Here is a 24,099-nt window from a genome sequence, read left to right as displayed (position 1 = left end):
ATTTTACATCTCACATGTGGGCTATATTATAGGCCACTAGCCAGCCTAGACATATTTATCAAGTAGCCTATCGGACCACAGCCACTTAGGGCAACTCAGAACACTGGATGTATTTAGTTAAATATTCATATTTATTTGATGTTGAGAAAAGATTTGTAAAATTCTATGCCGAACATCTCACATGGTTCGGGACCACTGTCCTCCATATGTTGTCCTCGAGCGCTCCCTCTTACCCTCATCCATCCAGCCCTGCGCTTTTCCCTAGAATGGTATGCCCCGGCATGAGCCTATTGAGCCTGCTGATGCGATGCATCTCTACACCCTGGACGCTCCTATTATTTTCTTCTGCACTCTGCAAAGCCTCGAATGTGGATTGGGTGAAGATGTAGGACACAGCTCTAAAATGATGCTATACATAGATAGTGTATGTTCTATAATGTAGACTAGTCACTGTATATTTTTTTTGGAATTAGGCTACAGTTGTCTTGTGTCTGGCTACATTGGATTACCTGGAGTAGCTAGAATCATCCGTCGCGCCCTAATGGGCTTTTGATTGTCTATCCTATTCATAGGGAGTGAGTATCAACATGAGGGATGCTGAACGATTCGGATGAGTCGTTTTGGTGCTTCGTAGGATGCTGAGGCTTTGTGATGGTGAGTTGACGCCAACGGTTCGCCTCTTTGTTCATTATAGGAACCATTCGAATGGACGTTCCATGCCTCGGGCATCCCAGGCAGAACCGTTTCCCACTGGCCTAGCTACGATGACCGTTGGTTCGCTAGGGTTCGGGCGCTAATGTCAAATGACAGTTGCCGTTGCATTATTTGATCCAACGGAATGGTTGTTTACATATAATGAATTAGGTCAGACCTCTACAAGTCCGACGGCACTATAGCATCAATGACATCATTTTATTTCTGCCTTGTAAAGCTATGTCCATGACGTCCACAAAGCGCAATGTGTGCAAAGATTCCATTCCAGTCAATAGTGCTTCTATCACGGGGTCAATGTCCGTTACATTACAATACAAATGTGGTGTAGACGCTTTGGGTAGGCAACATAGCATAATGTATTATAAAGTGCACACCAGGGAAATGCCACCGCCGTACAGCCAGTCTAAATAGATGTGTAGGCTAAGCCTATGTAGGTGTGAGTGACTGACTGGGTTTCAGCCCAGGTTGGAGCACCTCAATGCTGTGGATTAGCCCACTGAGCTAAAGCCTAGGCTATTAGCTTGGGGGAACTAAGTCTTTAGGTCTCCCTGGTGTGTTGTGGAAAGAAAGCGTTCAGTTGTCATTGAGTCACAGGGTAAACACATTGAAGATAATACTACCTGCTCTCTCGCCTAGCAGCCAGGATATCACTGCATGGCTGTCTGTGTATTATTATTCTAGTGAGGCAGTCAATCTGTCAACCCCACAGCCTTCACGCCGCGAGGGCTTCCTTAGCCTGTTGGTGGTGCACACTGGTTTGAATGATCCTGGAGGGAAAAACAAAACAGACAACATCTTGAGCCTTGTCGACAACAATCTGACATCTGTGTCTCTCGTTTCATATCTCTGGCTCTTTCTTCCGATCTCGCTCTCTCTTTCTATGTCGCTCCATATTTCTCATGCTTGGTGTAGATTCTGTCTCCTAGTGTAAACATCTGCCTTCCAGAGAAATCGCAGGCTTTGATAACACACGGACATGTTTTCTTTCTCATGCACAATGAAGTGTGTGTGTGTGTGTGTGTGCGTGCGTGCGTGCGTACATGGTGTTTGTCAGTGGTGGAGATAAAGCAGCATGTTGCCCATTGATTTCCATGGCAACAGCCATGCCCTGATGCTGATCCACCCAGGATCCACTTCATTATCCTGACCTCTGACCTGTCCTGTTCCAACCCCTTCTCAGAACAGGCCAGGCAGCGCCAGTCAATGTCAATAGACCTCCATAGGAACAAAACACTGTGGCTGAGTGACCATCTACTTGTCTCTGTCTATCTGTCCTAATCGTGACCCTTTATTGGCATCCTAACTGTCATGTGTTGTCGTAGCGACCAATGGAAGCATTGTTGTTTTAACAGCAAAAACAAGTCATTGAATCGATTTATCCCATTAATTCATCACTGTGTTGATTGAATTGCATGATAGCTCCATTGATGAGGGAGTTCATGCAGACTATTGATTGACTCATGACAGAGATCGTTGGCTGTGTTGTTATTTGACAGTGCTAGTTTAGAGGTCAGGGGTCATGGACGGGGTCATATGAGCGTGCAGCCTGAATTAAGGAACTGAAAAGCAAAAGTCCTTCCTCGACATACACAAACACAGGAATGACGTATTGCTTATCAGACAGGTGTTTTGTTGTACATTCTGAAATCCTTTGTTTACTTATGTGGGTGACCTTTTTCTTTGTACACAGATTTATGTAGATTATGGAATTCATTTTAATTATGGAGATGAGCGTAACTATGATGCTTTAATCCCTTCGATTATGATGATGGTTAAACAGTTATGTGTCTAATCCCATGTCCTGATTAGCTGCTGAGGTATTTTTTAGATTACGTTGCGTTAAATGAAATAACTTAATTCAGAGAGAGAGGGAGAGATATCTTGATTGCCTGCTATGTGTGGTTGAATGATGGCTAAGTGTCAGGCTGCCAGTAGTTTAAGTGTCAGGCTGCCAGTAGTTTAAGTGTCAGGCTGCCAGTAGTTTAAGTGTCAGGCTGCCAGTAGTTTAAGTGTCAGGCTGCCAGTAGTTTAAGTGCATGACTTCCTCTCATTCCCTTCCCATCATCGCCTCCGAATCCGAGGAACAAATCATTCAATCATTCATTTCAATCATTGCGAAGAAAAGGAAAAAAGAGACAAGGAAAGGAAACACACATTTGAGAGTATAGAGGGATGAGGAGGTGGTGAGAAGAGATGAGGTGAATCATTATGCAGCAAGATCCAGTTCCTGAATGACCAAGAGTGGGATGTTTTGGGATATTATCAAACTCCTTCCTCAGGGTGTACAGGGAGAGAGTGTGTAGGGGTTCAGTGGGGGGGAGTGTTGTGAACACTGAGGGGCCTATGCTGCAGGAGCATCTTAAAGACGCTGTGGAGACCGTGCCTTTGTTGGTCATCTGTCCCAGTTATGTAACAATGACAACGCTAAGTAAAGACTAATAACAGCGTTCACACGCAAAGGAGCGGGGACATGGAGGGAGAAGAGTAGAGGGAACGTGGAGAAGTGATAGAGGAGAGAGATGGGGAATGGGGTGTACATGTCTGAAGGAATGATGGCAGAAGGCGCAATATAAAAGTTGGGATACAGAGAGAGTTGGAGAGAGTGAATAAGGGAAAGGGAGGTGAATTGAGGAGAGGTGAAGCGTGTATGCACGAGGGGTGTGAATGAGATGGATTGTAATAGCATTAATCCAGTCCTCTGCTGTCCTTCCCCCTGGCTACAGATACACATAGCAGGTCCCAATCTCATTATCTGTCTACGTGCAGAACACACACACACCAAGATTAACACCAGATCAGACTGACACAGACTGGGACTAACTGAATCGTAAGTATGAAGAGCATAAACCGTAATACGCTGAATTTAGTTTTACAACTGCTTAAGGTCTAGCCCTTGTTTCAGTATCTCAATCATTTGTCCTAGTTAATAAATGAATACAGGTGAATCGATTCAATTATATTAGAAGAGTCAGTAGAGAGAGACTCTTTGTATGTGTAATAAACCACTGCAAGTCACCTCTAGGTCCACACACAGAAGGAATTCGACTCCCTTAGATTCCAACTAGACTGCCGCGGTTTTTTTGAGAGATGCGTAAAGCGGTCTGTTCAGTTCATTAATGACTCCAAAGGAACTCCATCCCAGAGAGAGTGTAGGAGCTGCAGCCTCAGCAGTCTGCTGGGGAAAACAATTGGTAGCATTCATGGCCATGTCCACTGACACACAAAGCTCTCATAGATAAACCCATCGTTCTCTCTCTCTCTATCTGCCCCCGGATCCACCCCACCATCACCACCACCCCCATTTATGGGCAGAATGAAGAGATTTCTAGTCCATCCAGTCTGATGGGCTAGCTGATCCATTGATGAGCGCCAACTGGGTTTACGTGACAGTTATCTGCTATACCAGGCAGGATTTACCGAAGTAAGATCATTTTTATTTGCCCATTATGTGCCACCGACTACCTAACCAGGTGATCCCCAGGCCAGACAACACATCCTCGTCTGCCCAAGTCCACACCACTCTGCCTGGTCCTCCATGGAGAAGCTCTGCCTGGGCCCTAGTATCACAACCAGAACCAGAGGGGGTAGAGGATAAATAATAGGCCAACAATTAGCCTGTAGCGGCCAAGTCTAACACCATGTCTCCTTTCTCTGGTAGGATTTGACATTTAGTTGAATCGCTATCTATCGCCCCCTCAAGGGTTTCTCATTGTCCCTATGGTGCCACAGCACAGCAGCCTGGCTCTCAACGGGACTGTGTGGGGAAACACGTGAGACTGTTGACATACACACCGATGATCTGCCTGCCACCACAGTTGTCCTAGTTACCACGGTGACACAGCCTGTCATGTTTCCACAGCGACCACAGGCAGTCAGACATCAGTGATGGATATTGATCGACATGCGAGGCCGCTTTAGAGGTTTAGGGTTGAAATGAACAGCTATATTGATTGATAACTGCCACTGTTATCGCGCTAAACCCTTGTGTCCATTCCACGAGCTCTTCATTGGAAGGTGGCTCTGATAGGCCTGTGTGATCTAAGTCTGTGACCGCGTGAGCTCGGTCTGTCGCACACCTCAAGGAATTCTCACAGTAGTTCATTGGCCTTCCTTCAGTTACGTGGGCATCATACTTTCATCCTAGCCTGGCTGGTCCCAGATCTGTTTCTGCGCTCTTACCAACTCCTTTTGCTGTCATTGTCAAGCCAAACATGTTTGGCATAACAATTCCATAAAGAGTTGGCAAGAGAGCAGAAACAGATCTGGGACCAGCCAGGCTACATTGATCTCAAATTGTTCTACATAGCCTCGTGTTTCTGCACTAGGTGTTTCTTTTGGTGATGTTCTTGAAATTCAATTGGGGAGAGAACAAGAGAGAAGACTGGCGAACCCAAAGATATCTGCAACAACCGATAGGGGAAGGAAGATGGGAGGAAATGAGAGAAAGAGAGAATGGAATGATGCAATCTTGCTTGATCAGACTACTGATTATGAAGTTGATGATGGAGGAGATAAGAAGCAAAAAAGGAAAGCGGCCGGCAACACAGCCACCATTTTGTATCTGTGTGACTGTGGGATTGGACATGAAAATATAATTACACCCAATAGAATGAATACAACTTGAAAATGTATTTCCTGAAACAAATGGTTGCGTCATTGTATTTTTGGAAAAGCACACAAATTGTCCTCCTTGCTCCAAAACAGTGAAAGAACGTCTGGGGAACCCTATGAAGACATTTACTAGCAGCGACAGACCAGATGCCCACAGCAGCAGTAACACAGTGAGAAAACATCTGGGGAACCCTATGAAGACATTTAGTAGTAGCGACAGACCAGATGCCCACAGCAGCAGTAACACAGTGAGAAAACATCTGGGGAACCCTATGAAGACATTTAGCAGCAGCGACAGACCAGATGCCCACAGCAGCAGTAACACAGTGAGAAAACATCTGGGGAACCCTATGAAGACATTTAGTAGTAGCGACAGACCAGATGCCCACAGCAGCAGTAACACAGTGAGAAAACATCTGGGGAACCCTATGAAGACATTTAGTAGCAGCGACAGACCAGAAGCCCAGAGCAGCAGTAACACAGTGGGAAAACATCTGATGCAGTCTATAAAGACATTTAGTAGCAGGGACAGACTAAAGCCCACAGCAGCAGTAACATAGTGAGTAATGCATTATGAAGTGGTTATGTAAGCAAACACTGGGGAATGGGGAGCCCATTGGCAGATCTGGCCTGTCTTTCGTCTTGCTTTCTTTCTTTTTCTTGTTCTCCTTTTTCACTCTCATTCACCCTTTCTTACCTTTCTTCTGTGTGGTCTCAGGTCTCATTCGTGTAATTCACTTCCTGCTCTCACCCCATGTTCTTCTTCAACATATCCCTTTGAGATTGAGAAATGCGACAAAGGTATGCTGTGTTGGATTCGGGGTAAACTTTGAACATTGAGATACTAAAGACATGATAGATCAGAAGCATAGTATATAAAGGAGTGAAAGAGACTGGCTTTTAATGGCAAAAGTGAATGGTTCTCTGTATAAAGACAGATGGCTTTGGAATGTGTTGTGTGGACGGGAAGAAGTCACAGGATTGCTATAGGGGAAGCGGATGGACATCTGTGGATTAGGCGAAGGAGGGGTTGAGGTCAGGAGGTCAGGTCAGATCCCCTGATAGGATAGTGAACCATAATTTCTCCCATTACTCTCTTCCTGTGGAACCATAAGATGTGAGGATTGGAGAGACGGAGGAGTGCCTAAATTGGAGTATATTAGAGGTCGACCGATTTATGATTTTTCAACACCGATACCGATTATTTGAGGACCAAAAAAAGCCGATACGCGAAGTAGGCTGTGATTCGATGATAAATTAATAGGCACCGCATTGATTAGATGCAACGCAGAACAAGCTAGTTAACCTAGTAATATCATCAACTATGTGTAGTTAACTAGTAATTATGTGAAGATTGATTGTTTTTTATAAGATAAGTTTAATGCTAGCTAGCAACTTACCTTGGCTCCTTGCTGCACTCGCGTAACAGGTGGTCAGCTTGCCACGCAGTTTCCTCGTGGAATGCAATGTAATCGGCGTCCAAAAATGCAGATTTCCGATTGTTATGAAAACTTGAAATCGGCCCTAATTAATTGGCCATGCCGATTTAATCGGTCGACCTCTAGAGTATATATACTGGTGTTGGTAGGAACATGGCTTTGTCTGAATACAGTTGTAACGGCCCTTCGGGAAGAATTCAACTTGGTTCAGCTTCTCTAATGTCCGTGAGTTACTCTGAAAAATAAGAACCTAACAGTTGTCAGATGCACTCTTGAAACTATGAAAGATGTATGTGTAGTCGTACATATGAGAGTTATGCTATATGGCTCCCGAGTGGTGCAGCGCTCTAAGGCACTGCATCTCAGTGCAAGATGGGTCACTACAGTCTCTGGTTCAAATCCAGCCTGTATCACATCTGGCCGTGATTGGGAGTCCCATAGGGCGGCGCACAATTGTCCCAGCGTCGTCCGGGTTTGGCCGTCATTGTAAATTAGAATTTGTTCTTAACTGACTTGCCTAGTTAAATAAAGGTTACATATGGTTGGCATTGGAAGCCAAGCCTGTGCTGAGTATCACACGTGTTACAGCTATTGCTGATGCCCACTCACTACAGTGGGATGATCATACAAGGTGACATCCCTGCACATGTCCACTGGTGTTCTTCTCACGACACTGTGTCACTGTGACACAGAGAAGGTTTGAGAAGGAGAGAAAAACCGAGAGGGACAGAGAGAGAGCGAGAGGGGAGCTGAGAAACAGACTGTCATCTGTAGTGACACATTTGTTTGTATTGAGAAGAACACTGCGATGACTAAATAGGTTAGTGCAATCTGCTAATGGAGTAATGGAGGCAGCCACACACACACACACACATACTCACACACCAAGGTACATACTGTCCTTAAACATATATCAAAAGGTCTCTGTGAAGCCGTAGGAGGAAGAGTATTATATTATGTGTGCGTACCAAATGGCACTCTATCTCTATTCCCTATTTAGTGCACTGGGCTCAGGTCAAAAGTAGTGCAGTATATAGGGAATAGAGTGCCATTTGGGATGCTGCCGGTGTCTTGCTGATTGTGTGTGCGGAGACTGGAGCGGGTCCAGTTCCTGTATGGTGGGTTGTGGGTAGTCACCAGTCAGCATGGTTACATCTTTGGTTACATCACCTCCAGATTGCACTGCCAGGCTGTAGCACGACAACAGCTTGCAGGAAGAGGCTTGAGTGGGCTGTGTGTGTGGTGTGTGTGTGTGTGTGGGGGGGGGGGGGGGTCCTGACTGTGTGTGTCAGCGTATCTCCAGTCATTCACTGGGCTACTTATTTGGTACACGCTTTGGCTAGGCGTCAGTCACGACGACTGTGGCGCAGACGCAGAAATATAGTCACCCACATACACTATTCAGTACTGATCATTGTATCTGATGAGACTGACGTAAGACTTTGTTAGAATTCTCAGCCACATTGTTAGTCAGCCCTCCTCTTGAAGGCTTTGATGACATTTCTACAGAAGCACTGACATTTCGTGCCACACATAACTATGATATGTCAGCTAAGAGCAACTCTCTCAGAGAGTACTATATAGATTGGTCCTGTTAATGAATGAGGCTTATGAGCGTTGCAGACACACACACATATACAGTCAAACATATTAATCTCCATGTTGCTAAGAGCTGAGGCGCTCAGCAAGATGATCTGGGGCTGACTAAAGCCTTGGCTTCCTGTCCCTCCTAGCCCCTCTCTCTCCTCTTTCCCCTCTCTTCCCCACCCCACTAGAATCAATCAGAAATGGCAGGGCTATTGTACTGAGAGATACCACCCCTTTCACTGTCATCCCTCTGTACACACACACACACACACATTTATATATATACAGTACCAGTCAAAAGTTTGGACACCTACACATTCCAGGGTTTTTCTTTATTTCTACTATATTCTACATTGCAGAATAAAAGTGAAGACATCAAAACTATGAAATAACACATGGAATCATGTAGTAACCAAAAAAGTGTTAAACAAATGAAAATATATTTTAGATTCTTCAAAGTAGCCACCCTTTGACTTGATGACAACTTTGCACACTTGGCATTCTGTCAACTAGCTTCACCTGGAATGCTTTTCCAACCATCTTGAAGGGGTTCCCACATATGCTGAGCACTTGTTGGCTGCATTTCCTTCACTCTGTGGTCCAACTCATCCCAAACCATCTCAATTGGGTTGAGGTCGGTTGATTGTGGAGGCCAGGTCATCTGATACAGCACTCCATCACTCTCCTTCTCGGAAAATAGCCCTAACACAGCCTGGTGGTGTGTTGGGTCATTGTCCTGTTGAAAAACAAATGATAGTCCCACTAAGCGCAAACCAGATGGGATGGTGTATCACTGCAGAATGCTGTGTCTATGCTGGTTGTGTGCCTTGAATTCTAAATAAATCACACAGTGTCACCAGCAATGCACCATCACACCTCCTCCTCCTTGCTTCACGGTGGGAACTACACATGCGGAGATCACCCGTTCACCTACTCTGCGTCTCACAAAAAGGCGGCAGTTGGAACCAAATATCTACATTTGGACTCATCAGACCAAAGGACAGATTTCCACCGGTCTAATGTCCATTGCTCGTGTTTCTTGGCCCAAACAAGTGTCCTTTAGTAGTGGTTTCTTTGCAGCAATCTGACCATGAAGGCCTGATTCACACAGTCTTCTCTGAACAGTTGATGTTGAGATGTGTCTGTTACTTGAACTCTGTGAAGTATTTATTTGGGCTGCAATTTCTGAGGCTGGTAACTCTAATGAACTTATCCTCTGCAGCAGAGGTAACTCTGGGTCTTCCTTTCCTGTGGCAGTCCACATGAGAGCCAGTTTCATCATAGCGCTTGATGTTTTTTGCTTGGAATACCTATCTTCTGTATACCACCCCTACTTTGTCACAACACAACTGATTGGCTCAAACACATTAAGAAGGAAAGAAATTCCACAAATTAACTTTAAAAAAAGGCACACATGTTAATTGAAATTCATTCCAGGTGACTACCTCATGAAGCTGGTTGAGAGAATGCCAAGAGTGTGCAAAGCTGTCATCAAGGCAAAAGTTGGCTACTTTGAAGAATCTAAAATGCATTTTGATTTGTTTAACACATTTACATTTGCGTCATTTAGCAGACACTCTTATCCAGAGCGACTTACAAATTGGTGCATTCACCTTATGATATCCAGTGGAACAACCACTTTACAATAGTACATCTATATATTTTTTTGTAGGGTAGGGGGGAGTGGGCTAGAAGGATTACTTTATCCTATCCCAGGTATTCCTTAAAGAGGTGGGGTTTCAGGTGTCTCCGGAAGGTGGTGATTGACTCCGCTGTCCTGGCGTCGTGAGGGAGCTTGTTCCACCATTGGGGTGCCAGAGCAGCGAACAGTTTTGACTGGGCTGAGCGGGAACTGTGCTTCCGCAGAGGTTGGGAGGCGAGCAGGCCAGAGGTGGATGAGCGCAGTGCCCTTTTTTGGGTGTAGGGACTGATCAGAGCTTGAAGGTACAGAGGTGCCATTCCCCTCACAGCTCCGTAGGCAAGCACCATGGTCTTGTAGCAGATGCGAGCTTCAACTGGAAGCCAGTGGAGTGTGCGGAGGAGCGGGGTGACGTGAGAGAACTTGGGAAGGTTGAACACCAGACGGGCTGTGGCGTTCTGGATGAGTTGTAAGGGTTTAATGGCACAGGCAGGGAGCCCCGCCAGCAGCGAGTTGCAGTAATCCAGACGGGAGATGACAAGTGCCTGGATTAGGACCTGCGCCGCTTCCTGTGTAAGGCAGGGTCGTACTCTGCGAATGTTGTAGAGCATGAACCTACAGGATCGGGTCACCGCCTTGATGTTAGCGGAGAACGACAGGGTGTTGTCCAGGGTCACGCCAAGGCTCTTAGCACTCTGGGAGGAGGACACAATGGAGTTGTCAACCGTGATGGCGAGATCATGGAACGGGCAGTCCTTCCCCGGGAGGAAGAGCAGCTCCGTCTTGCCGAGGTTCAGCTTGAGGTGGTGATCCGTCATCCACACTGATATGTCTGCCAGACATGCAGAGATGCGATTCGCCACCTGGTTATCAGAAGGGGGAAAGGAGAAGATTAATTGTGTGTTGTCTACGTAGCAATGATAGGAGAGACCATGTGAGGATATGACAGAGCTAAGTGACTTGGTGTATAGCGAGAATAGGAGAGGGCCTAGAACTGAGCCCTGGGGGACACCAGTGGTGAGAGCACGTGGTGCGGAGACGGATTCTCGCCACGCCATCAGGTAGGACGCAATCCAAGAGTGAGCCGCGCCGGAGATGCCCAACTCGGAGAGGGTGGAGAGGAGGATCTGATGGTTCACAGTATCAAAGGCAGCAGATAGGTCTAGAAGGATGAGAGCAGAGGAGAGAGAGTTAGCTTTAGCAGTGTGGAGAGCTTCCGTGACACAGAGAAGAGCAGTCTCAGTTGAATGACCAGTCTTGAAACCTGACTGATTTGGATCGAGAAGGTCATTCTGAGAGAGATAGCAAGAGAGCTTGCCAAGGACGGCACGCTCAAGAGTTTTGGAGAGGAAAGAAAGAAGGCATACTGGTCTGTAGTTGTTGACATCGGAGGGATCGAGTGTAGGTTTTTTGAGAAGGGGTGCAACTCTCGCTCTCTTGAAGACGGAAGGGACGTAGCCAGCGGTCAAGGATGAGTTGATGAGCGAGGTGAGGTAGGGGAGAAGGTCTCCGGAAATGGTCTGGAGAAGAGAGGAGGGGATAGGGTCAAGCGGGCAGGTTGTTGGGCGGCCGGCCGTCACAAGTCGCAAGATTTCTTCTGGAGAGAGAGGGGAGAAAGAGGTCAAAGCATAGGGTAGGGCAATGTGAGCAGGACCAGCGGTGTCGTTTGACTTAACAAACGAGGATCGGATGTCGTCAACCTTCTTTTCAAAATGGTTGACGAAGTCATCCGCAGAGAGGGAGGGGGGGGGAGGATTCAGGAGGGAGGAGAAGGTGGCAAAGAGCTTCCTAGGGTTATAGGCAGATGCTTGGAATTTAGAGTGGTAGAAAGTGGCTTTAGCAGCAGAAACAGAGGAAGAAAATGTAGAGAGGAGGGAGTAAAAAGATGCCAGGTCTGCAGGGAGGCTAGTTTTCCTCCATTTCCGCTCGGCTGCCCGGAGCCCTGTTCTGTGAGCTCGCAATGAGTCGTCAAGCCACGGAGCACGAGAGGAGGACAGAGCCGGCCTGGAGGATAGGGGACAAAGAGGGTCAAAGGATGCAGAAAGGGAGGAGAGGAGGGTTGAGGAAGCAGAATCAGGAGATTGGTTGGAGAAAGATTGAGCAGAGGGAAGAGATGATAGGATGGAAGAGGAGAGAGTAGCAGGAGAGAGAGAGCGAAGGTTGCGACGGCGCAATACCATCTGAGTAGGGGCAGAGTGAGTAGTGTTGGAGGAGAGCGAGAGGGAAAAGGATACAAGGTAGTGGTCGGAGACTTGGAGGGGAGTTGCAGTGAGATTAGTAGAAGAACAGCATCTAGTAAAGATGAGGTCAAGCGTATTGCCTGCCTTGTGAGTAGGGGGGGACGGTGAGAGGGTGAGGTCAAAAGAAGAGAGGAGTGGAAAGAAGGAGGCAGAGAGAAATTAGTCAAAGGTAGACGTAGGGAGGTTAAAGTCACCCAGAACTGTGAGGGGTCAGCCATCCTCAGGAAAGGAACTTATCAAGGCGTCAAGCTCATTGATGAACTCTCCAAGGGAATCTGGAGGGCGATAAATTATAAGGATGTTAAGCTTGAATGGGCTAGTGACTGTGACAGCATGGAATTCAAAGGAGGAGATAGACAGACAGATGGGTCAGGGGAGAAAGAGAGAATGTCCACTTGGGAGAGATGAGGATTCCAGTGCCACCCGCTGACCAGATGCTCTCGGGGTATGCGAGAACACGTGGTCAGACGAGGAGAGAGCAGTAGGAGTAGCAGTGTTTTCTGTGGTAATCCATGTTTCTGTCAGCGCCAAGAAGACGAGGGACTGGAGGGTAGCATAGGCTGAGATGAACTCTGCCTTGTTGGCCGCAGACCGGCAGTTCCAGAGGCTGCCGGAGACCTGGAACTCCACGTGGGTTGTGCGCGCTGGGACCACCACGTTAGAGTGGCAGCGGCCTCGCGGTGTGAAGCGTTTGTGTGGCCTGTGCAGAGAGGAGAGAACAGGGATAGACAGACACATAGTTGACAGGCTACAGGAGAGGCTACGCTAATGCAAAGGAGATTGGAATGAAAATTAACTAAACAACTGGGGAAGCGAGAGAGCAGGGCCTCCCTCACTAACTATTCACTGAAACACTCAAATATAACTTTTCCAACTTCCACTTTAGAAATTATAATTGATGTAAACTACAGTGGTTCAATGTTTCCGGGAATAGGCTCAAACTTAGTTTATTCAGCTAGATAACTTGGTACAGTATTCTTCCGTGAAACCCACCCAGTGCACCGTATCCTATGACGCCGTAGCTAACTAGCATGCTAGCATCCAATAACACACGGTTAGCACCAATACTTGGTTACAACAAACTACCAATGGATCATTTGTGTCCGTGTCTAGTTCCTTTCATAACGCAGAAGTAATTAAACGTTGGCTAGCTAACACAAAGTCAGTCCTGCTAGCTACACAAGTGGACTACACATCTCGAAAGTTCCGAAAGTTAAGCTTACGTTGCAAAAATCTTATTGACTAAAAATGATACAGTACTGCAAGCTGGTAGAGTTGGCTAGCTAGCAATGGCTGCGTTTACCTTTATCTTTGATACAAAGACAACTATGTAGCTAGCTAACATTACACTAATCAAATCGTTCCGTTGTAATGTATTTCGTTTCTACAGTACTGCTAGTTGGTAAAGTTGGCTAGCTAGCAGTGTTGTGGTGTTGACGCCATTTTTGTTACTACATGATTCCATGTGTGTTATTTCATAGTTTTCATGTCTTCACTATTATTCTACAATGTAAAAAATAAAGTAAAACCCTGGAATGAGTAGAGAGAGAGAGCACAAACCCTCAGTCTGGTGGTGATTCTAGCCTGAGCACAAACCCTCATACTGGCTTTCCATGCCAATAAAGCCCTTTGAATTGAACTGAATTGAGAGAGAGGGAGCAGGTTTGACCAGAAGGAGAGGTATGTGTGTGTGTGTGTGTGTGTGTGTGTGTGTGTGTGTGTGTGTGTGTGTGTGTGTGATATGATGTGGAAAGCCATTCAATGAGTGTGTTTGCAGTTTCCACCCTGTCCAGATAATCACCAGTGTATAGACGCTCCATATGGATCTTAAAATGGCTGGGACTAAATTTAGGATCTAACGCTATTCTACTAGTGCACACTTTCACACCTCTAGTGTTGGCATTTTATCTCTCACACCACTTGTCCCTTCCCAACCCCTCACTGTCTTTTTCTGTTCTGTGCTTTCCTCCCTCTGTCCTTGGATCTGCCTGCTCAAACACTGTAAAGACCAAATCACACGAGAAGTTAGTTTTTTATGCGCACGCTCACGCTGGAATGAGAATGTATGTGAGGGAATGAGAGAGCAGACGAGCCGCGGGCGTCATCTGCGTCACATTAGAATTATATATATCACGTTGTCAATGTCATTTCTTGCATGCATGCATGTATATGTACACTACCATTCAAAAGTTTGGGGTCACTTAGAAATGTCCTTGTTTTTGAAAGAAAAGCAAAAAAAATGGTCCATTAAAATAACATCAAATTGATCAGTGTCTGTGTTCTTTTGCCCATCTTAATCTTTTCTTTTTATTGGCCAGTCTGAGATATGGCTTTTTCTTTGCAACTCTGCCTAGAAGGCCAGTATCCCGGAGTCGCCTCTTCACTGTTGACGTTGTGACTGGTGTTTTGCAGGTATTATTTAATGAAGCTGCCAGTTGAGGACTTGCGATGCGTCTGTTTCTCAAACTAGACACTCTAATGTACTTGTCCTCTTGCTCAGTTGTCCACCGGGGCCTCCCACTCCTCTTTCTATGCTGGTTAGAGACATTTTGCGCTGTTCTGTGAAGGGAGTAGTACACAGCTTTGTTCGAGATCTTCAGTTTCTTGGCAATTTTTCTTCACATGGAATAGCCTTCATTTCTCAGAACAAGAATAGACTGACGAGTTTCAGAAGAAAGTTATTTGTTTTTGGACATTTTGATCATGTAATCGAACCCACAACTGCTGATGCTCCAGATACTCAGCTAGGTCTAAAGAAGGCCAGTTTTATTGATTCTTCAATCAGCAAAACAGTTTTTCGCTGTGCTAACATAATTGAAAAAAGGTTTTATAATGACCAATTAGCCATTTAAAACGATAAACTTGGATTAGTTAACACAACGTGCCATTGGAACACAGGAGTGATGGTTGTTGATAATGGGCCTCTGTACTCCTATGTAGATATTCCATAAAAAAATCTGCCGTTTCCAGCTACAATAGTCATTTACGACATTAACAATGTCTACACTGTATTTCTGATCAATTTGATATTATTTTAATGGACAAAAAAAATTGCTTTTCTTTCAAAAACAAGGACATTTCTAAGTGACCCCAAACTTTTGAACGGTAGTGTGTATATATGTATACACACACACACACACACACACACACACACACACACAGCTGCACCTCTCCCTCTGGTTATACCTGCTCTCTCTCAATTCAGTTCAATACAATTTATGAAAACTAAAAATATATTTTTGGTCTTAATTTAAGATTAGGGTTAGCAGTGGGGTTAAGGTTAGGTTTAACATGTCATAACTTTTTGGCTTTGCCAGCTAGTGACCACTCTGCAGAGCTGCCTGTGCATTATGAAAAACGCTGCAGAAAATAGTGGAGTAGGAGTAACAAATGCATCAATGTATTTATATAGTGCCTTTTGAACATTCATTTGAGAGTAGAAGTGGGAGGCAGGTACAGTATAACGTTGTAAACATGTCTTTTTCCCACATATACTTATGTAGTTTTCCTATGACAAGGTTGACCTGTAAAGCCCACAGTCCATTCAGTGAGGTCTCTAATTTGTCCCAACCATTGTCCACACCAGCAGACACCATATAAAGGGGCATCATAGCAGCTATATTAATGCTGTCTGTTAACATATGGCTCAGTAGATTTGAGCAGATGAGATGATGTCAGCAAGTACAGCTGTCTGCTATGGTTGCCCCACTGGCCAAGGGGAAGTCATAGACCGTACAAACACACACAGGCCCTTTGGGGATTAACACAGCTGGATGTCTGCTAGACTAGAACATGATGCAGCTGGGCAGCGGACAAACTCCACCCATCTCACAGGATAGGCTGCTACACTTCACAGCACCTACAGTATATACCATGGTATCATCCACACCACTTTGCCCTCTATCATATGATATTCTTAGATCCTGAGTTTGTCCTGAACCTGTGACCTGACCAGGAAAAACGCCAGTTACTAGATTGATTCTGTAATAAAAAGATATGTGGAAAGCCATTCAATTAATGTGTTTGCAGTTTCCACCCTGTCCAGATAATCATCAGTGTATAGACGCTCCATATGGATCTTAAAATGGCTGGGACTAAATTTAGGATCTAACACTATTCTACTAGTGCACACTTTCACACCAGCCTCTAGTGTTGGCATTTTATCTCTCACACCACTTGTCCCTTCCCACCCCCTCACTGTCTTTTTCTGTTCTGTGCTTTCCTCCCTCTGTCCTTGGATCTGCCTGCTCAAACACTGTAAAGACCAAATCACACGAGAAGTGAGTTTTATGCGCACGCTCACGCTGGAATGAGAATGCATGTGAGGGAATGAGAGAGCAGACGAGCCGCGGGCGTCATTTGCGTCACATTAGAATTATTTATATCACGTTGTCAATGTCATTTCTTGGCAGTACCGTTAGGCTATCACCGTTGTAGCTTACAGCCGATTTGATTAATAAAGTTAAAACAAAGTATATGGTTAGTAAGTGCCTTGGTTCAAATTAATAAAATTTGGTCTAAAGATGGAGTGGGTTGTTGGAGTGTTGATATCGATTATAGCTAGGCATATAGCCCGGGCAGGCTACGGCTGGATAACTTGAGGAACTCGGATTTCAAGAGAATACTGCTAAGTAGAAAGAACGAGACTTAGCTAGTTCTTTATAAACGTTTCGGGTTTACAAGCTACAACTCTCCTCACGTTCGTGAGCTAGCATAACAACTGTTTAGCCCAGGTACGGTGTCTCCGTAGGACATATAAGTTGATTCACAACAATAACTCCCAGGGGCTAGCCTACACAGCGAACATAACAAAAATAACTAGTTACAATGGGTTGTCATGACAATGACGTTAGCATACGCTACGCAGTGTTTGTGAATTGACGCTCGATACTCTCGCACACCAATTTCACGCCGGTGACGGACATCTCCCCGTGTGATATGGAGTCACACGCACTCTAGTCTTTTGTCACAACTAGCTAAATGTGAGGCAAAAGAAACCAGCAAGGCCACTGTGTGTGTTCTGTATCTTGAGTCATTGTTTACATCTGACATGAGGGGGGACTTGCCAAAGGGAGAGAGCTGAAAGGCTGTGAACCAGGAGAGTAGAGAGATACTTACCAACAGAGAGGAACAGCCAGACGGGCACTGATTGGCTCTCTGACTGTTGCTATGGTGGTTTAGGCAGCTCTCCCATTGGTCAGACACACAACTTGGACCAGGACATGCTCGGAATCCAAACATCCTCTTGTCGTCATGACAACAGACAGGAAGTGGGAAGATGGTATTGTGGAAGAATGCCAAGCTTGTTTTCAACTGAACTCTGTTTTTCAACAGATGATCTCTTGTGAACATAGAAACTCTCTATTCTAACACTGAATCTGCTTCTAGAACAGCTTAGTGGCGCTTCATTCCCCTCTCGTGTGTTCAGCAGAGATGGAGTAATCCTCACAGAAAGATGATGATTATTATTATAACATGTTTGGATGAGAGGAGAGCAGCTAGGGGCTAGATGTGATTTATGGGTTTGGAAGGATTTGTCAGTGTCTGAAGAAGACAGAAATATCCTATTTTCCCTTGTCCACTTCCATCTAAAATAGCAACCCTACTAGACATGTTTCTTAATGTAATAACGTAATAGCTAATCATGTAGGTATACATTTCCATACATAGTCCTGTCCAATCCTGTTTTAGCGCAGTACATGTTGGCGTAGTGCAAAAGAGAAGGCCTCCAACCCAATTCTAATTTTTAATCCATACCTCAGGGAGGATTTCATGAATCCCAGTTGATACTGTAGAGTCAGCCAGGGATCAGGTTTTCACTAGGTTTTCTGAGCTCTCCCTTACTCCTCCTATTCCATCCTCAGAGGACGGTGAAGGCTGTATCCCACAGAGACCTATTGCAGCTTCAGTTCATTCATATCAATGTGTTTACTCTCCCTCAGACAACCTCTTCCTTCAGGTGGATGATACATCACTTCAGCCACACCGTTTCATGCTGGGCCATTGATCAGGCCTGACACGGGCACTGAGCCACACAGAGAAACACACACACCTGGCTTTCTGGTTGATGCATATGCAGAGGCCTTGGTAAATGCTGACATGCTAATACTTTCTACCCAAGCAGCACCTTCACTTCTATGATTTTTAATGGTGTGAAACCCGTTTGCAGTAACCCCATAGCTGTCAGAGCCACACCTTCTGGGAGAGAAATAATGAAACCTGCCATGGGAGAGAGGAGACGGAATGGGAGGAGAGAGAGAGGAAAGAAAGGAAGTAGAGAGAGGAAAGGAAGGAAGGGGAGAGAAAGGGGAGGAGAAAGAGAGGAAAGGAAGGATGGGGAGAGAGAGGAAAGGAAGGAAGGGGAGAGAAAGGGGAGGAGAGAGAGGAAAGGAAGGACAGAGAAAGGGTAGGAGAGAGAGGAAAGGAAGGACAGAGAAAGGGTAGGAGAGAGAGAGGAAAGGAATGAAGGAGAGAGAAAGGGGAGGAGGAAGGAAGGAGAGAGAGAGAGACGCAAGAAGGGGTGGGGTGGAGTTCAGGTGAGGTGAGGATAAGCGATAGCGAGGCGTCGGGGATGTAAAGTGATGCATGCTGGGAACAATATGGAGCTCATGAATATCTCACCAGCAACAGCTCCAGTGAGAGTCAGACTAGTTCACTAACACACACTGGGCTCCTTATGTAACCCAACGTCTGACCCAGAAACCTCCTCGCACGGAAGGCTGGAGAGACGGGGAGAGAGAGAGAACAAAGGAGGAAGAGTGGGAATGAGGGGAACGAGGTCGTTGGGTGAGAGCTTTAGCGAAGCATATGTCAGTGTCTTTGTGTGGGAAAGAGTCTGTCACTGTTCAAATAGAAGAACACGTGTAGAACAATCAGACTGTGTCTCTGATGTTTGTTCTAATGTGTTGAGAGATGGTATTCATACTTAAATGCCTGATCCAAACACGACCGAGTCTGTCCTCTACCTCTTGGTCACTGCTCTACTTACACACCTGTGTGTGTGGGTGGAGGTTTTTGCAACAGCTAGAGTAAATGCATACATGTCTAACGTTGACCTTCTCTCTCTTTCACTCTCTCTCTCTTTCTCTCTCTCTCTTTCACTCCAGGTGGATTCTTGTGGATGGGAAATGCTCCCTGATCTTCCCTGCCCTACTCCTCCCTCTCCTGAAAACCCCAATCCCTCCATCTCTCGTTCTCACTTTCTCCATCACTCCATCACTCTCTGGTCGCCATGACGTCCACGCTGCAAACGCTGGCGCTCAAGCTGGCCCCGCCCCCTCAGGACCTAAACCCTGAGCGGTTGGACGGCTGCGAGGAGACGGACCGGCGCTACAAAGTGGTTCCCTCCGTCGTGTGCTCCATGTGTTGCCTATTCGGCATCATCTACTGCTTCTTCGGTGAGCCAAAGGGATTCTTTGTAGCAGTTGTAAGGTCATAGCTCCTTCCTCCTTGGAAACACTAAGGGGTAATTCACTAGTCTCAATGGTAATGTTCATCTGTCACAGCCAACAGAACCTCTGACGCTACGATAAACAGTTGTTACAAGTGAAGCACAGTGATGAGATTATGTAAGCAACACTGAGCTGATATTCTGGAGAATTTAGCATAGGATAATCATCTCAAATCTCTTTCTCTTTCTCTCTCTCTCTCTCTCTCTCTCTCGCTCTCTCTCTCTCTCTCTTCCCCGTCTCTCAGATAAAAATGTGTCTCTCGCATTCTGAAACCAATTTAATTGAATAAACTATTGACTTGGTACATTTATGTACATTGCCATGGTTAACATATAACAGAGATGGTCAAACAAGACACTCTCAAGACCGCAGAATTAAATAGAACACTAATATAGTGGATCTCTATGCTCAAGAAAAACTCCCTGTCTCTCTCTCCCCTCAGGGTACCGTTGTTTCAAGGCGGTGATGTTCCTGACGGGCCTGATGTTTGGCTCCATCGTCATCTTCATGTTGTGTTATAAGGAGCGTGTCCTAGACACCCAGCTCAGTGTTGAGGCCTCTGTGGGCATCGGCCTGGGCATCGGCACCCTCTGTGGCCTGGTCACCATGCTGGTTCGCTCCGTGGGTCTCTTCATGGTGGGTCTCCTCCTGGGCCTCTTGGTGGCTGTGGCTACCCTGGTGGGCATGGAAGAGCTGTCGAATAGCCCCCCGAGGTCGGTCTGGGTCCCCCTAGGGGTGCTGCTCGGCCTGGGCATGCTGTTCGCCGTTCTCACCCTCCAATGGCAGCGTTTCTTCACCACCGTGTCCACGGCCGTGTTCGGGGCGGCGGTGATCACCGTGGCGCTGGACTACTTTGTGGAGCTGTTTGCCCTGGTGCTGTACCTGTATGAGAGGGTGAAAGCGGCGCCCAGAGGGAGACCCGTCTGCTGGATCACCTGGGTGGTGCTGGGGGTGTGGCCTGCTCTGACACTCCTGGGGGTGCTAATACAGTGGAAGGTGACAGCAGAGGGATACTCCCACACCAAGGGTGAGTCTGAGATCTGGGGCTGGAGGGGTTACACTGACGTCAATGCTGAAGGTTGTGGACTTTTTATTTTGAGTGACAGAGCTATTTATATGCGAGAGAGAGAGGTGCTTGAAAGGAAAGGGGGATGACTAGTCAGTTGTACAACTGAATATATTCAACTGAAATGTGTCTTCCGCATTTAACCCAACCCCTCTGAATCAGAGAGGTGCGGGGGGGGGGGGGGCTGCCTTAATCGACATCCACTTCTTCGGCGCCCGGGGAACAGTGGGTTAACGGCCTTGCTCAGGGGCAGAACGACAGATTTTTACCTTGTCAGCTCAGGGGGATTCGATCCAGCAACCTTCCGGTTACTGGCCCAACACTCTAACCACTAGGCTACCTGCCGCCCGAATGTAAACAAAGATGAGAATAAGAGTGAGAGAAAAAGAGAAAAAGAGAGGGAGGGGGAGAGACAAAGAGCAGGTAGCTTTAGGGGAAGAGAGAGAGAGAGAGAGAAGGAAGCAGATTATTGCTGGGTGAACTCCCTGGCTGCCAGATGGTGCCTGGCTCTGCTTGTCTAGTCTAAATAAAAAGATGAACACAATCATGTGGAGCAGGGCAACTGTCAAAGGGCGCGTTGGGTCGTTCTTGTGTGCGTGTTTCAAAACATCTGTTGCTAGCTGCGCAATGTCGTTGCGTGTGTATGTGTGTTCTTTGAGTGTGTGTGTATGTGTGTTCTTTGAGTGTGTGTGTATGTGTGTGTATATCTGAACCCCGTCTTCCATCTCCCTCTCTCAGTGATAATCAGTCGTCAGCAGCGGCGGGTCCAGCTGATGCGTATCCGTCAAAAGGAGGAGCGGAGGGACCGCAGCAGGAAGAGGAAGAATAAGCAACAGAGAGACTCCACCCACAGCTCTCACCCTCCCAAACCCCTGCACCCCGAGCCCGCCTATCGCAGGAAACCCAACCCTATACGACGCTTTGACGGGGACGTCCTATCGCCTGTGAGTGTTCAAGTGTACTCCCTGTCTCTCTCTCTCATTGTCTTTCGCTTTCTCTGTCCATTCTCCTCATCGCTTCTTACTCAGTGTCTTCATCAGCATTCATCAAAAAATGTTGTCTCTTTTCCTCTCTCTTGCCGTCTCTCGCTCACTTTGTAGCTCATCACTGATCTAACATGCAATATGAATCTCTCTCTCTCTCAACAGAGTTACATCCAGAGTTTCCGGGACAGGCAGGTGGAGGCCAGGCTGTATCCTGGAGGGGGCAGACTGATGGGGGGAGGAGGGGCTCACACTAATGTGGATGTGGACTATGACTGTGGCTCCACCACACCCCTCACTGCAGCTGCAGGACCCTTACTACAAGTCTGAACACTCCCCCAAACACTGGTCCAACCACACCCCCAATGATCTGGCAGCCACATCACACCCCCAAAAGGTGTGACCACACCCACAACCCACCTGTGCTGCAGTATGGATCTGACCACACCCCTAAATGGTGTGACCACACCCCCAAAGGCCTGTATTGCAGTATAGGTCTGACTGACCACTCCCCCACCACAATGCTGGAGCCAATCAGAGTATGTGAATAGGAAAGGCCTGAACTCCTTTTTCTGTTTCACACACACACCAGCCACATGCATGAAAATACTGTACACACATCCACAAACACTGCAGTGGAACTGGATCTGGTGAAAAGAGAGAGGAATGCAGGGCCTCTAACTGGATGACTGTTACCTGAGGCTTCTCTCTCCATCCAGCCTCCAGCCAGTCCCCATCAGGACACAGTTTAAAGAAGCATGGCTCAGGTTTCAATCGAGGCATCGTTTTACCATGGACACCGGAATACAATCCTCTCTCTTCAGGATTTTGAAAGATTCAACTTAAAGTGTGTCTACTACTCGGCAGTCTTAATTCCTCAAATCATTCTCTGTCGTCAACAGGCAGTTCCTTTGTGCTGCGTTTCTACGCTTCCATCCTATGGAGTTGGGATCTTCTGATGAGAACTGACTAGTAATAAACACCCCTGCTCTGTGCCATGCCAGCCCAACAACAGATCACCTCCTGGGAAGAAGAATGTGTGTCTTTTAAGAGGAAGCATTATGCATTCTTGGTGCTGGACGATATCCTTCTTTGGAAAGCAGGTAGAACTCCCCCTTCTTTAAATGAAGTTGGGAGATCCGGTTGATTTATGGGTGCCTTGTGATTGCCCTTACTTGGACTGTACCACTCAGCAGTGGGATAGGGGTTATTGGCAGTGGTCGCTGACTGAGAGATGTGAGAGACTATATGATAACATGCTATATTATTATAGTGACAGACAACAAAGTTGTTGCGATAGGAATGAGGGTAGGCCCATGTCTAGCAGAGGAGCAACAGTGACCCAATCAGGGAGCAAGCAAGGAAACAGTGGGTGGTGATTGGTCTAACCTGCCCTGGTCTCTACCAAAAGGAACACTACAGGAAGTCAGCACAGGGTCAGCAAGAGGTCAATAAAGAGTTCAAAACAGAAAGGGGTCAGAATAAACGATCGACCAATGCAAGGAGAGTATTGACCACTCCCCATCCACTCTAAAGAGAGGACCGTTCAGGTCACAGAGGACCGCCTACATATAGATAGACCCCTACATAATGTGCATTGGGTTTTCAATATGGGTCATAACATTCTGTCTATTGTGTATCAGTAAATGACATTACATTTATGGTTTATTATTGTCTTTGACTCAGACTGTGAGTGTGAAACAACGTGATAATATAATACAGGTGTGATGTTGTTGTTATTATTATTATTATTATTATTATGATTGCCCCATTGGGCTGTGGGTCGGGACAGGGTATGAGAATCAAAGTTCTTTTCCCAGAATATTCCAGGGGAAACCTACCTGGCTGCATGACTCAGTGGTTCCTTCCTGTTCCTGTCCCCCTCTCATATCTGTCCCCCGTGGCATTGTCCTCCTCACCTCACCAGACAGTGGTTCCTATCCCCTCTAGCCTGGTGGCCCTACATCTAACAACCACGTGCATAGTTCCTAAACACTTCTCATGAATAGCTTCTTAATAATGCATTATAAGCACATGTATAATGCCTTATGAGCTATGTATAATGCGCTATAATGCATAGAGATTAAATTGATATTCATGAGCACTTATGATGTGCTTATTATACATTATGAAGAGCATATTCATAGGAAGTGTTAGCAAATTAGCCTGAGTGCCAGTCTTGTTTAAGCCATCATTTCAACTCCTTGCCATGACAATGAGTTGGCATGGTAGCACAAATAGATCTGGGACCAGGCTATTACAGAGTTGGCCATACAGCACAAACTGTAGAGATGTGTAACTCCCAACTAGTGTGCATTCTTCTGATCTGTACATAAACAACACTGTATTTTTACCATTTATCTGTATTT

At 46.3% G+C, this 24,099-nt stretch overlaps 1 protein-coding gene across 4 annotated transcripts; it reads left to right on the top strand.

Annotated features, from left to right (window-relative positions):
• The first annotated feature begins 244 nt into the window (after positions 1–244).
• LOC115179312 (transmembrane protein 198-B) lies at positions 245–24,088 on the top strand. Of its 4 annotated transcripts, none has more exons than XM_029740713.1 (6): positions 245–385; positions 573–654; positions 19,337–19,627; positions 20,124–20,708; positions 21,486–21,691; positions 21,896–24,088. In XM_029740713.1, the coding sequence occupies exons 3-6, from the start codon at positions 19,462–19,464 to the stop codon at positions 22,058–22,060; spliced, it is 1,122 nt and encodes a 373-aa protein (XP_029596573.1). In that variant the 5' UTR covers positions 245–385; positions 573–654; positions 19,337–19,461; the 3' UTR covers positions 22,061–24,088. The 4 variants fall into 4 exon arrangements, with proteins under 4 accessions (XP_029596573.1, XP_029596572.1, XP_029596570.1 ...); XM_029740712.1 differs by having other exon boundaries at positions 245–424; XM_029740710.1 differs by having other exon boundaries at positions 245–654.
• The last annotated feature ends 11 nt before the right edge of the window (positions 24,089–24,099 follow it).

This window comes from Salmo trutta, chromosome 39 (assembly GCF_901001165.1).
Source record: "Salmo trutta chromosome 39, fSalTru1.1, whole genome shotgun sequence".
Classification (NCBI taxonomy): Eukaryota; Metazoa; Chordata; class Actinopteri; order Salmoniformes; family Salmonidae; genus Salmo; species Salmo trutta.
The sequence above is the reverse complement of the archived record's forward strand: the minus strand, read 5'-3'. Positions and strand labels throughout refer to the sequence as shown.

Coding starts and splice junctions, on each gene's coding strand:
- LOC115179312 (XM_029740713.1), top strand. CDS start 19,462: ATGACGTCCACGCTGCAAACGCTGGCGCTCAAGCTGGCCCCGCCCCCT. Junction 20,709..21,485: donor GGGATACTCCCACACCAAGG/GTGAGTCTGAGA, acceptor TCCCTCTCTCAG/TGATAATCAGTCGTCAGCAG. Junction 21,692..21,895: donor ACGGGGACGTCCTATCGCCT/GTGAGTGTTCAA, acceptor CTCTCTCAACAG/AGTTACATCCAGAGTTTCCG.